Source organism: Microchirus variegatus, assembly GCF_963457635.1.
Source record: "Microchirus variegatus genome assembly, chromosome: 13".
Taxonomy (NCBI): Eukaryota; Metazoa; Chordata; class Actinopteri; order Pleuronectiformes; family Soleidae; genus Microchirus; species Microchirus variegatus.
In genome coordinates, this window is record NC_139814.1 from 15767997 (window position 1) to 15783580 (window position 15584).

Sequence of the window (15584 nt, forward strand, 5' to 3'; positions counted from 1 at the left end):
AGCGCTACTTTCAGTAAGCGGCGCCGGGAGAGTGAAAAGTGAGGAGATCGGGGACTCTTTTAAAAGACAACGTTATGCAAATGCACACCGCAGCCATCGAGTCATTCGAGAGGTGCTAAATGAATCACGTTGAAAGCACAACAGAGAGAGAGAAGTGTCTCGTTCGCTTAAGCAACAGCAGTTCTCCTAAGCCCATCTGTCTTCCAGTAACGGTGGCATTAGGTGACTAAATGAGTAACTGCTGGTCTGTTGGGCAAAGGGGAAGATCCGCTTAAACAGAGTGTGTATTTGTGTGTGTGCATGTGTGCTGCATGCAGTGTAGATTATCTGCTTTTATTAGCAAGAGGAAACAATGAATGGATAAATGGAGACTGTGTGTGTGTGTGTGTGTGTGCAACAGAAAGGGGGATTCCAGACACAAGATCCTGTGCTCACATTGCATGCATGCAGTCTCTCTCTCTCTCTCTCTCACTCACACACTAGTCATAAATGAAGTGCAACGTCTATTTTAAAGCAAAAACCTCTCCTGAAACCTCACATTTGTGTAACGCATAAACAGTCTGGTTAGCAACGAACTCCCCGGAGAGTTAGGTGCGCATTATTGTCTATGGTGATGATCAATTATGGACAGTAACCTAGGTAATAACTCAACTTAAATCATACAAGAATTACCCTAGAGAATTCTGAGAAAACACCGGTTGGGGACACAACGAGATTAGCTTCTTGTCATTTTCTGTAATCTGCTGAACTTGTTTCTGTAACTGTGAGACCTTTTTATTTCCCTGTATGGGGGTTTTGTGGAGGGTCTAAGGATAAAGGATGTCACTTGCTGTACAGACCGTAAAGTATTTTATGTATTTGTGACGTCGGGCTGTATAAATAAAACTCACTTAAACAAATTTATAGATACTTCATTATACCTAGTTTAATATCAGAAGTGATTCTTGTGATGCATACTGTATCTTTAATCTATTTAAGCATTTAAAATAAGTTTGCGTTGGCTTCATGAGATCTACACGAAGCCATTAAATGGCCTATGGCGACTTTTGCCGACAAGCTGCACAAGTAAAATACTGCTAAAGACAGTGCAGTAGTTTATTTCTGTTATACAATTAAAAAAAAGCTGATGGCAATAATGCTACTTCATTAAACTACTTTATGTCATGGTTTTAAAGCTCCCATAGAAGGGAAGTACCAATTAACGCTGTTTTTTTGGTGTGTATCTGCGACATTACCTCGTTTATGAAGCCCTAAAGTTTCGAAACAAACAGTTCAGCCACTGCTATTTTTAAACATTGTTAAAACAATGTTTTGATAATGAGTAGCAGTGCATCCACCGTTCCAGAGGGGGCGCTGCACTTCTGAGAGCTAGCGTGCTAATTACGTCACTTCCAGGTATTGGCCAATCACAAGACGGTGGGGAAAGCTCTCGTTGGCTGGCCAATCACAACACAGTCTGTCTTTTGGGGGTGAGATTTCAGTCTGAACCAGCGAGGCTGACTAGAGCTTCGGTGAGGAGAGATTTATATCGGTTCGTTTACAGCAACTAGGAGGTTTTTGACCATAAAAACAAGTTGATGTATGTAAGTAGACCTCCATGACTCACATATATGTACCATAGAACCACTCTATGTGAGCTTTAAAAAAGTGCACTTGCTATCCTTAAGGAATTAGTCTCCCATTTTATTACAACTTTAGTACATGAGGGCTCTATTTTGAGCTTTTTCCAACTCTGATCTTCAACTACATTGTCATTTTGTCTCTATGAAGATTTGTATGTTTACAAAATGTTTTAATTAAAATAGAGTAAAAAAGGAACTCGTCTCAAAGCAATAGAGCCTTACTGAGTGAGACGTGCAGTGCACACGTCAGCTGTAGTCGAACCTGCTGCTCATGTCCACCACTGACAATGGAACAGACACACTCCCTGTTCCTGCAGAGAGCACTAATTAATTTGCATATTTTACATTTAAACTGCAATAAAATAAATAATGACTGTGTTAGTCCAACAAAAACTGGACTTAAAACACTTGTAAATTAGAATGTTTAAGCTGGTGCTCGGCACAAGGCTCCACCGTCTACTGTAGAACTTTTCAGATGATATACTAAAACTGCAAGATCAGCACAGACATGTTAGCTCAGTCATGTTTGGGCTGTTTTTCTACTTTTTGGTAAAACAATATTTGCCACACAGTTGAGAGAATGATGCTTTTGAAATGACTCAAATGCACAAATGTGGTGTCAACAGCTTCATATGTTCATAAATATCAAACTAATATTGGTTTCGGTAGATATTGGAGTTTGTGATATCGGTATATCCGACACAAAAAAGTGATATTGTTCCATTCCTAGTCACATTAAATGGGATAGCTGTGCATGGAAACATAGTGATTATTGTTAACAATAACTTAGACAAGATATTTGTGGTCAAAACGAGGCTGCTTGGGTCGTAAGAAGTCTCATCTCTTCTTCCAAAAACTACATTCAGTCTCTCTCTCTCTATACTATCTGGTCATCAGAGCCCACAGTTCAATAGTTGGACATCAAAGTGCCGACGACTGGGTAGGGAGGCGTATCTGTCTCTCTTCGTCTGTTGCATCCATGTCTGCGACAACCACTAAGGGGTTCCCGAGACAGAGCGCTGGGGCCCTTGGCTCTCACTTTACACAAAGAAACCCTATCATTTGGCACAGTGCTGGTACCTGCTGATGCTCGCTATATCACGTTAGACGTTTGTTTTATCCAAGTCTCCAGAGATGTAGAGGGGGGTAAGTTCAAGAAGGCATATATGAGTGTGTGTGTGTGTGCAGGAGTCTGGAATCATTGTGTTGGACGGACTAAAGGCAGACAAGTAACGCATATTAGTCGAATTTCTCAAAGTCGGACCAACAAACCCAGATAATGCAGTTGGGAGTCGAATTGCAACTGCATGTACATGTTTCACAGTTCCCATCGCAAGGGATTTTGACCTGGATATGATAGAAGAATCTGGTACGCAGAAGAAAACAATAGCAGTTAAAACAATAAAATCCAGACGAGTGCGCAATTTTGGACGGAGAATGAGACCAGAGAGGGTCCGATACCGATATATTGTTTTAAAGCAGGAAGCTGTTAACATTTCACACCATTTCAAAGACATAATTCTCCAACCGTGTAACAAATATTATTTTATAGTGGAGTCTTAAGGTGCAGGTATTAAAAGAAGAAGGACAGCGAAGGACAGCGTTGTCATGGCTTAATTCCTTTGTATTTACAAAGTCTACAACCCTGACCTGTTGCATTATCCGTTGCTGGTTAGGGTTACAGACAACAGTAATTACAGGTCGCACACAGAACAGCAGTCGACGAAGAGTTAAATGCAAAATAGAGGGAAAAATGCAATTAAAAATGCCTCTCAGTTACGCTGACATAAGGACTTTGGAATGTGACACAAGAGTTGGCTGAAGTATGCAGAGGTAGCATTTCATACTCATCACAGCAGACAGGTGAAATGAGCTCGACTGATGCCAGGTGCCAAACCTTTGCGTCTACGAGCCAGTTTAAAAACATCCTACAGTCAACTACTCCCCCACCAACCCCACCCCACTCTGTTCATCTGGCGTGAAAACCGTGCGTTTGTTTGGGGTAATCTCCTGCAAGAATTAGTGCCGCTGCGGTCACGTATACGGAACAAACATGACTCACCACAGAGGTGAGCGCCATCTGGAAGCTGTAGATGCGGGCGAGGCCGAAGTCGGCCAGTTTGATCTGTCCCCCGCTGGTGACCAGTATGTTCTGGGGTTTCAGGTCGCGGTGGACCACGCGGTGCGAGTGCAGGAAGTCCAGCCCCTGGAGCAGCTGGTACATCATATCCTGTGCGAGCACACAAAAAAGGGAAGGAGTCAATACACGGGTGGATTTTTTTGGACACAGTACATTGAAAAGACAGGCAGATGGTTCAAGTTCGACCACAGTTTCAAGCTGACCTTTCCTTTTAGCCCTAATTGTTCCTGCAAAATGTTAAAAGCAGATGGCTACATGGCCTTGCACCTCTTCAAACAACAATTTGAAGTAATTCCTCTGTCAAACAAGGCAACAAAAGGCCGCCGAATGAAACCTGCAGCGAGGAGCTAAGAAGAAAAGGCTGAGACTTTTCAGACAGGGTCAAGGGAGGGAGTTAACTGGAGGAGGCCTGTGTCTTTTTTTTGTTGACTGTGGCAGATGTTTGATAACTGACACACACACACACACACACACACACACACACACACACACACACACACACACACACACACACACACACACACACACACACACACACACACACACACACACACACACACACACACACACACACACACACACACACACACACACACACACACACACACACACACACACACACACACACACACACACACACACACACACACACACACACACACACACACACACACACACACACACACACACACACACACACACACACACACACACACACACACACACACACACACACACACACACACACGACTGAGGCAGAGAGAGGCCGTGCTCTTGCTCTGCACAAGCATAGATCTCTGTTCCTCAGCAGCTGTCCTGTTGAGTTAACTGGCGCAGACCTCACTTATTATGCCCAAAAAGCTGACCTCAGAAATGGTTACACATTCATGACACGCAAACAAACGTGAACTGGTGTAAACAGGAATGAAGTATGTTTAAAAAAAAAAAAAAAAAACCTGCATAGACTTGTTCTCTTCAAACTGAAATACTCAAACAGGTCCTGCACCTGTAAACAAAAACCTTATCACTGAAAAAGAACTGTGAGCAGGTGGTTTCTGGGAGCGTTGGTTTCGGGAGAACTGCACTTCGGTTAATACCGGCTCGAAATGAATAAAATATTATAAGTTTGAAAGAAATAACGTAGAGATGAGAGTTCAGCGAAAAATCGTGGCGAAGGAGCGTTTGGGGGGGGCATCCAAAACACACACTCTCTCTTACACACACACACACACACGCCCCAAAACTCTCCGCCAAGACCTCACAAGTGACATGAGCCCACAACTCTATTCACGAGCTGACCAGCTGGTGAGTGAGTCAAAGGGGTCTGCACACTCAAGCAGAAAACATTAGCAAACAGCGTGGGGCTGGCTTCTGTGCTGCACTGTGGAGATGAAGAGGGGTGTGTGTGTGTGTGTGTGAAATGCTCCCCGCTTGGATTTGTGTGACTTTACCTAAACGTCTACAACTTAACACCATCTCTTTCTCTGTGTGTGTGAGCATACATCTGACCAAGGGCAGACACATGCATAAACATAGACTTCCCTTTCTAAAAACGCCATCCAGCCATGACCCAGTGAGCAGGGCATCAGACAGACAGACAGACAGACAGGGCTACACAGGATGGAGGCAAGCAGTTGGTTAGTTTGTGTATGTGCGCGACTTGTGCGTGTGTGTGTGTGTTTGTTGAGGGCGGCTGACACAATAGCAGGGCCCCCCCTCATCAGTTCCTCTCTGCTTTAAATAGCCATTTCACCGTGCTTCCTTTCAGCAGCATTTCCGAGTAAACACTCATTATCTCAGAAGTGTGACTCCTGGACAAATACACAAACAGGTCAGGAGTGCCATCATCCCCGCTCTCTGTGTTGAATCAGTCAGCTTCCACCCCCCTCCCCACCCTCCCCCCCTTCACGTCTGAGCACAGTGAAAGGTGTCTCTGCACCTGTGTGTCAAAAATGCAGCAAAAGCAAAACGTCTGTGGGGGAAATTTTTTAAATGAGTCAAATAGTGCGTCAGATTTCAAGACCATAACCACACATTTCCATTCACACTTATGCTGTCTTACGGTCATAGCGTGGACTACACCATTCACCTGTCCCTGTATACGAGCACTAGCATGGAATCAATTTATTCAACGAAGTGCGTTCGCCCCTGCTATGCAAGGTGACTTTTTACATTTGTAGATCTTGCAGAGCATGAATTTGGTCTCATCGCCAGTCCAAAACAAACATACTGGCCTGAATTAGCAGCTCAAGCCCGACTGAATGCATACATGCATCAGTAATCCTACTCCCGATTTAGTGCAGTTTCTGGCATCTTAACATGTACACTACCGTTCAAAAGTTTGGGGTCACTTAGAAATGTCCTTATTTTTTGAAGGAAAACCGTCTGGTTTTTAATGGAATATGTACATATGTGTATAGAGGCCCATTTCCAGCAACCATCTCTCCAGTGTTCTCATGGTACATTGTGTTTGCTAATCATGTTAGAAGGCTATTGGATGATTAGAAAACCCTTGAAAACCCTTGTGCAATGATGATAGCACAGCTGATAACAGTTTTGCTGGTCCTTTGACGAAAGGGCAAAATTATTATTTTAAATAAAAAATCATGATTTCTAATCTCGTCAATGTCTTGACTATTTTTTCTATTCATTGAGCAACTCTTTTGAGGAATAAAAGTGTGACTTTTAATGGAAAACACAAAAAAAGTTGTGAAGCTCACCCCAAACTTGTGAACGGTAGTGTACTTTAAAAGTCTGGTTTTAGTCGGACTAATGTCACGTAAAGCGATGCATCTCAAGAGAGACTCTCACAACTGTCCTCGACTGGCAACAATTCAAAAAGCATCATAAACAACTTGGCCAAGAGGAAACAAAATCTCTCCCCCCCCCCGCCCCAAAAAATAAAAAAAGGCAACACGTCTGACACTGAAAAAGCAAAAAGGACCAGGAATAAAAGTAGTCAGCGCCTCTGCGAGATGCAGTCAAAACATGGCTTTCTGAGTGCAACTCCTTTTCTAATGCTAATGCACCAGAGGCAGCCATATTGTTTATTGTAGCTAAGCACAATATGGGACATCTGCCGGTTAGCGTTTGTGTAATTCCCTCCCCATGCTTCATTAACCCCCCCCCCCCTTTATGGGTCCACAGAATGGAGCTGTGGAAGCTTAGACGACGGCGACACAAGCAGGTGGGTGAGACTGGAGCGCTGGCCGGGCTGAGGAGGCTGAGGCTGGGGCAGCCTGGCTGCTTGATGTCCTTCCAGCTCATTTGGTTGCTGGAGGAGGAGGAGGAGGAGGAGGAGGAGGAGGAGGGCCTCTTTCTTCAATGAGCATGTGGTGGGTCTCAAGTCTGAGCGAGGCTGAGTGGGTGGTGGAGGGTGTGTGGTGGGGGGGGGCGAGGGTAGGGTGTCTGGTGGTGGCGGGTTCACCGGTTTTGGTTCTTTTCTTTTTTTTTACTCCTTTGCAGAGATTGAGTAAATTTAAGAGAAGGAGCATCCATTGGATCAGAGTGGGTAGAGGTGTGTTACATTCAGGATGGGTTGGGGTCACACTGGGGGGTTACACTGTGCAGCATCACACTGAAATAGAAAGAGCAAGGGGATGGCGCCTGGGTCATCTCGTCATTGTCATTGTCCCTTTGTCCGCGCGAACCTTCCAGCTGTGTGGACGTTGGGAGAAAGCAAAGGAAGGAGGTTTTTGCCATAAGGGGTCAAACTATGATTCAAACAAAGTCTCCCTTTGCATTGTTCAACGTCATCAGAGACCACCGCGCTCCCGCCATCACAGTTGCATCTGTATGTGCCGGGGGGGGTAAGGGGCATTTTTTTTTAAATACCATGAGAATCACAATGGTTTTAACTATGACTCAACTACAAAGAACAGCAGCCAGGAACTAACGATCACTTTGTTCCATTAATCCACCAGTCATTGGAACCCTCGCTAATGAGGAGCGGAGTACAGAGAACCAAAGAAATACTGTGTATATAGCAACATTCTAAATCGATCATATGTCAGTTTATTGATAATTGAACCAATCACCGTATCCCTAAGGCAATCCCTAAACAAGTTTAAAGTGTCTCAAATTCATGCTGAAGCCATAACAAAATGGTTCAAACTACTCAAACGGCAACTTCCAGCCCCCACCTCACTCACATTTGCTTATTTTAACATAAAAAGGTCAATAAATAGAGCTTAAGGGGACGTTTTATTCAAAAATCAAGCAAAGATTCTGTGATAATCAGTATATTAGAAGCCCATCATATCACGATACATCACGATATCTGTCTAACTGAAGACAACAGAATGTGCGTGAAAAGTTAAACGTGCAGGATTTCTCTATTTATTCACAACAAAGAGAACAAGGTGCATTAAGTCTATGTATTGAATGTGGATGGTGCTTCTGTAACGTAGCTTTCTCCACTGTTCTCACGCCGTAAACTCGCTCTTCTTCCACCCAAGTTTCCCTCATTTATTTGAGCAGCGCTGCCGAGAGGAGACATGAAGTATTGACGCTCATCGCGTGAAACTGGCAGCCAGTGACTTTAATTTATTAATTAAAATATCGAAGATCTTATTGCAAAAGAAAGGACGACGACATAATCATCATACGCTGCTGAGAGCAACTCTAAGGGTTTAACTCGTCCGAGCCAGGACACGTCTGCAAGTTGACGAGAGGACAGACACAGCGACAGAATACCTTTTCATGTCCGATACTGAATCTTGAGCATCTACAGACATCAATATCAGTCAGATACGGTTTTATTACGCCCCTTTTGACAACTTGCAATAATTAGCCACACCTGACACGTAGACGTGCGTTCGTGGAAGACGACCTGCTCTACCTACTGAACCACAGCAGCGAGACGATACACATATCAGAGTCATCACTGCACGGATATGCACAGAAACTACAGTAGCACATGCTGGATCAACTTCAGCAAAAAAAAAACAACAAAAAAAAAACACCCTGGGAAAGCCTCAGGTGTGATCTACCCGACTCGTCTACACTTGCACAGCATCCTGTCAACGTTAACAGCCTGAACAAAAAACGTTCAAACATAAACCCAGCCCTGGGGTCAGAACCAATGGTTCCCTTAGCTTCCACAACTTCTCCGTTTCAAAATATGACACGTTTCGCTCCGTGGTCCCTCTGTCCAAAAATAGACCTTATACCCACCTTCAGTAGTGTCCACGACACGTCGACAGACTTTGGTGTGAAACATGATAAAGAGGGGTAAAAAAAAGGGGATTTGTGTGGGAAAGATTGAAATAAAAGGAGGAAGGTTACAGAGGAAAGGAGCTGGAAAACACGTCTACTTCCGACCTCTTGGCAAAAGTGTAAATGGACACTGTGGATTTATGAAATGAACTGGAGAAACTGATAGTGGTGGTGACTCGGGAGTGTGTTGCATCTTCAATAGAAGAAAGAGAATTATAGCCATCTTAGGTTCTTTTCAAATGTAGTTTCCACACACACACACACTTCCTCTGCCTCCATCTGTACTGCAGCACAGAGCTGGAGAGAAAGGCTGAAGTGAAAATAGAGACGGCACAGAGCCTCTAATTTAGAGCCCATCTGCCACATGTGCTGCCCTTCAAAAAACGCCCTGGTACCTCTGATGTTGGAGGGAGTTGCTCTCCGTCCCCAAAGGTCTCTGGCCAAGAAAGCTCACGCAGTAACATGCATTACACACAGAGGATTAGGAACTAGCTTTCCTCTTCTTTCACACAAGTTCCTTACACATTTTACATGTTACACGGTCAGTTTACCGTCATCTTTGAATTGTCACTGTTAGAAATTAATGAGGAAATTGTTTTTTTTTACCTTGATGGTCTCGGGTGGCACTCCGGGGTCAGGAGCCTTCTCCAGGTAGGTGGTCAGGTCCTGGTCCACATGCTCAAAGACCAGCGTGAGTTTGGTTTCTCGGTCAGTCCGAGAGACTGTGCACACGTCAAACAACCTGGAACCAGAGGAGCAGGTGGAGGAGATCAGTACGATTTATGTCATGCTCAATATGCAGGAAAAGACATGGTTGATGTGGATGATATCTTCTCTCTCTCTCTCTCTCCAACAACGGCCTGGTCTTTACTAGATGTGATTTAGTAAAGTTAAACAGAGATGTGAGAAGAACAAAAAGACAACTAAATGGTTGTTTACGTCATTGTTTCTTTCCATGACAATCTGCTAAAGGAAAGGGTTTAGAGTTAAAGAAGACATATTATACCCTATTTCTCCAAGTCAACCTAGTTTCCTGGTGTCCTAATAAACATGTCTGTGACATGCTTTGGTCAAAATACCATAAGGATGAAGCACCACAGCAGTTCAATCACCCTGCCAAAACAGCCCTGTTCAGAACGCAGAAGGCTCCGGGAGCTAACAGCAGTTAGCATTTGAAAAGGCATCATTTGCCGACTCTAGCCGGCACATTGCCGTCATATATAACATGTATCCACTGGACAGATTAGTCCTCTGAGGCTGGAAGTGTGTGTAGAACTCTGTGCTGCACTGTGCAGCCAAAGAATAGACTTCGCAGACTTCCGCTCTTCCGCATACTATTGCCCGTACCTGCACTCTCACGTTTTTAGGGACAAAGCGAAGTCAACTATTCCAGGAATGTGTCATTGTGACGTCGATACGAGCGCGGAATTCAACATCGCGTGTTTTATCTCCTGTACTTAGACTGAGGAGGACCACAAAAACATGACCGAGTCATCTTTTTTTCACACTTTGCCTACTCATAGGGCCTCCAGAGTCCCAAATATAAGTATTAAGATGACTAAAAAGTTGATTTTACATAATACATCTCCTTTAAGATCCACCAAGGGTACCACAGGACACAAGAGATCCACCATTTTATATTCAGGTAAGAACCACAAATAGTTTCCATAACACGTCAGATTTGACTTCCTGGGACATTCGATCATAAATCTTTGGCCAGAAAGTCCCCGAGTATTATCTTCTGCGTGTCGTACTCGTATCACTCTCTCCGTTTGCTACTTAAAAAGCCGACAAGTTGCAACTCAGCTTAGCTCTTCAAAGACCGTCAAGTCCCACAACCCCTGTGTTTCTGGTTGTGTTTCACTAGGCAACTAACTAAGGCCAAGAATCCAGATTATGTCAGTCGACCGGCCAAAGGCAGGCTTTAGTGGAAAGCTGGAGGGAAAGAAAAAAAAAGAAAAAAGAAAAAAGAAAAATCCATCCTGTATGTCCTCTTCAAAGAGCTGGGGGACAACAAGCAACATTCCTCCGCCGGCACTATGACAACTCCTGATGCTCGACGAGAAGTGGACTGGAGGATAACCGAGGAGATGAAGGGACGTGGTGATGCTTCTGCGGCGGACGTGCATCGTTTCTGTAATCACGTTTCCTATAGACCGCTATATCGTCATTATGTAAATATGTATGTAAATATGTTCGTTAATATACGATGTTGCTTTAATGGGCCAGTGTGTGAAAATGAGTGACAACTAATGGTTAGACTTTAAAGAGTAACAGAGATCTACTCTTTTTATCCGTTTAGGATCCGGTAGAAACATGGTGGTGCAAGATGGCAGCCTCTATAAAGCAAGGACCTTACGTACATAGAAAAGGCTTATTCTGTGGCTATAAATGATTTTGGTTTTAAAGCACTTTTTCCACATACTAAAATACTTTTTGTGTAGTTTCTACCAATAAACCTTTCCTAACGTTACTATCTATACACAAAATGACACTTTGCCTACTCCGACAACACGTTTGTTGACATAAACGATAGGGATGATATTTTTACGATATATTTGCCTACTCGCAGCAGGTGGTCAAGGTGGCAGTAGCCTATTTAGCCGACTGTTGTAGTCAATATTCATCGGCAGATCTTGGGTGTGTTTGCCAATATCCGACTTTAAAGCCAATATCTGCCGACACCGATATCGGTACGATACATGATAAAGCTAGAAAACCGGCAGCCTTTACCAACACTTTTTATAAAAATGATGAATATGAAACTATGATCATCTTCAATGCCACACTAATACTAATAGATGCTCCTAAGGTGGGTGGTTTTAACATTTCACATGGGTAGACAGGAAATGAACTACCGATATCTGCAACTTAAGTTTGTACTCGTCAAAATGGCGTCACAGATGCAGGTGATACAGTTTATCACTCGTCAAAATGCTGCCATCCATGCGTCATTATAGATTATCTATAATATTCGCAGCTGAATTGTAGCTATCGCCAATTCTAGTCTCCGATGACCATTTGTAATTCAAGATATCTAAAAAGGACAATGTAGATATATAAATTTTTTTTCACACACAAACAATGACATTTATGACTTGTCAAAATGACGTCACAGATATCTGTAACGGTAATCCTGGATAGTCAAACGTGGTGATTAAATGTTACAAAAAAAAAAATGCTGGCCTGTTATTTAAACTAGGTAATCTACATATTCTGTTGAGAAATCAAGCATGGAAAGAAGTGACCAAATCTCTCCGGAAAACTCTTTCATTCCTGTCCAACAAGACATCACGTGTCCATGCCAACACGCTTGTGATCAGCGGACTTGGAAATGCTACAGTCAGACGTGTGTGTGTGTGTGTGTGTGTGTGAGAGAGAGAGAGAGAGAGAGAGGCGATTCGTTCAAGATATTAACGCCGAGCATGATGTCGCAGCATAGCGCGGCGCCCTCCTCGTGAAGCTCTGGGGGTTAAACGCTCCCCTCGTCGCCTGATTTTTTTCGGGGCTAAAATGTGGGGCTCAGAGCAGGCACCACACATATGGAACGAATAATGGTGCACATTACAAACATCCAGGGGTTGCCTGGAGTCACACAGAAAGCCCACAATGCACTCTTCCTGCGCTTCCTGAGCTGCTCTGGCAATGCTACATGGCTAAGCTGGAGGATAGCGAGGTTTCTGGGATGGTTCAAAGTTTGCAACAAAATGACACGCCGTACAGTAGCACGCCATTTTAATTCAACCACCAAACACAACTGACCTATGACAATGTCAGTGTCCACTGATGCCAGCGAGAACAAAACCCATTGTGCTCCCTTAAATAGAAAAAACCCCAGAATCATTACCCTCCTTTATTCATTGATACACCAGGGAATTATTGTTAGAGGCACAAGGGCACTCGCTGTGATCCTGAAACGTCCACTTTAACCTTCCCCTTCACTCCCAAACCACTTAATATTCCATAATAAAACAAGCGCCAAGGTCAGACCTTGGCCGGTGCCCGCGTTTGACGCAGTACGCGACTGTCTGACCTCTAAGTGAACGATTCATCACAAAAGTGAAAGAAAACGGCCTCCGGGCGCAGAGCAGCGAGGACAAGAACAATAAAAGTGGACCACATGAAGCTTTTATCCAAAACTCTTCAATCACATACAAGCATGGCAATGTATATACAATGCAAACTGTGTGCCATGTTTGACTGATTGTACAGTCATATTTTAAAAATAATGGTTCCATTCTCTTTACCCCATTGTGGAATTTTTTTTTATTATGAATAAAAATGTCGTTATCTTTAGTTGGCAGAGGATCTTAGGATCTTAACTGTCAAAACAGTGTCAAGTCAATGATTGAATCACTGGAAATAAGACGTCGGTAATTGAACAAATAGATAATCCAGCCATTCAAATAAATGACTTAATAAAGTTGGTTTGTGATATTATGTATTTTTCCGAGGTTTTTTGTGTGCAATTTGGTGACTGAATGGACCCAAATTGCACACAAACACAACCAATAACCTATAAAATGATTTACAGGGTTATTCAAACAGAAAACCATTGTTAATTTTCACTTTCCATTTCAGCCTTTTAAAGGTCACATGAGGAGACCTGTGCCAGGTTCATATGCCAGTGGTCTGTGAGAAGCTAATGCTTTCAGTTTGGAATATTTAGAGTATATTTCAAGAGAGCGAGACACTGGCAGGCTGCGTAAAAGTGACTTAATCAAACTTTGACCAGTAACTGCTTCACTTTAATCTACAGACCAGGAGCAAGAAAATGTTGTGTCAGCAGAAAACTGTCAAAAACAGTGTTTGAGTGCAGATGACAAGTGTACTAAAGAATAAATATGAAGTATGCACACACTGGTATTCCTTTTCAGGGCTTCCATTCATATAAAAAAACAGCCTAAATCAGGGGGTCTGCAACCTGCGGCTCTGGTTTGCACATGCAATCAAGTCTACGTCAAACACGACCTCTACAAAATTAGTGTTGGAAGTATGGGAGGCCATTATTCCAGACACTTAAATGCATGAAGAAGTACATGTTTGGAGTCCTTCTCCATTTTGGATCGGGTATGGACTACATACAATCCAAATATCGCTTCATTTATTTCAAAGTGGGTCAATTTTATAAGGACTAGGTCTACATAATTCTGTGTTTTAGTTTTTCCTCCACATTATAAGAGGTTGGGTTTGCACAAAATACTGTTCTTGTGTACACACACACATATATATATATATACACACACACATATATACATATACACATACACACATATATACATATATACATATATATACACACACATATACATATATACACACACACACATATATATACACAAACACATATATATATCTATATATATATATATATACATACACACACATATGTGTATTTATATATATATATATATATATATATATATATATTTACATACATACACACACGTATATATATATATATATATATATATATATATATATACATATACATACATACACACACACACACACACACACATACATAAAACCCTAACATCTTAGCCTAAAACTTAACCAGTTCCTCAGAAATGACCCTCATTTAGGACCAGGTTTTGGTCTCCATGAGGTCAGTGTTTATTATAATGATAATAATAATAATAATAATAATAATACTCTTTTTTGTTTAGCACCTTTAAAAACAACAGTTTTCAAAGTGCTTTTACATTACATAATAATATATACACACTATAAACAGTATCAATAAAACAAATATTACATTGATGTATGGTGCTTACATAGAAAGAGAAATGGGACAAAAGGATAAAAGATTTTAAATATAATATTCATAATAATAAGAATGTGTGCCAGTTAAGGTCATAAAGAAGGAACACACACACATTTCCCCACCTCTCCCCTTTCTCTTACCTGACAACATTGGGGTGCTCGAAGGCTTCAAGCTGCCTCAGTACCGCCACCTCCCGGATGGTGGAGAGAGGCATCCCCTCTTCCTCCGTCTGGACTCGAACTCTTTTTAGGGCCACAAAGCGACCCCCGTTCTTCAGATCCCTCGCCTTGTACACTTTCCCATAGGCGCCTTCTCCGATCTCGGCCACCGGCTCATACTGCGTGCCAATACTCTCTCTGTCCATTTTTGCAGATTTGTTTTTTTAAGGTCTCGTCTCTTGCTGAAAGTATTGCTGGGGGGGGAATCCCGGCGAGTGTGGCGAGCCAGAGACTTCACAAAGGCATATTCACAGAGAGAGGTTGGCACATGCCACCATGCCTAGATGACAGAGGGAGGAAGACACCATGTTTGTCAACTCTGCTCCAGGTAGGCAACAACAGGACTGTCATGTTTTAGTCCGACAATCAACACACACACACACACACGGGCAGCGTTGCGTCCTAACGTCCACTCCTCCTCCTGTTACGCACAGCAGCTCATGTCCTCCTACCTCTTTAACGCAACAAAAAAAAATTGTATCCAAATCAAACCCATCAATCTCCTACATTTTCAAATCCAACCTCGCGAGCTTTGCGCAATCAGTGCTGCTTTTATTTGCACGTGCAACGTCGCTGCAGTTTTGGATCATGTGGGCTGTCTCAACTCCACACACACACAC

The 15584-nt window shown here is 42.8% G+C and overlaps 1 protein-coding gene across 1 annotated transcript in view; it reads right to left on the reverse strand.

The window, feature by feature from the left end:
- Positions 1-15110, reverse strand: part of cdk6 (cyclin dependent kinase 6) — a gene marked incomplete at both ends in the record, with an annotated part of 36637 nt that extends 21527 nt beyond the window's left edge. The window contains 3 exons of the mRNA XM_083899357.1: positions 3685-3852; positions 9586-9721; positions 14887-15110. Of these exons, the coding sequence (XP_083755483.1) occupies positions 3685-3852; positions 9586-9721; positions 14887-15110 (528 nt within the window). The remainder of the gene's footprint in view (positions 1-3684; positions 3853-9585; positions 9722-14886) is intronic.
- Positions 15111-15584: the final 474 nt, after the last annotated feature.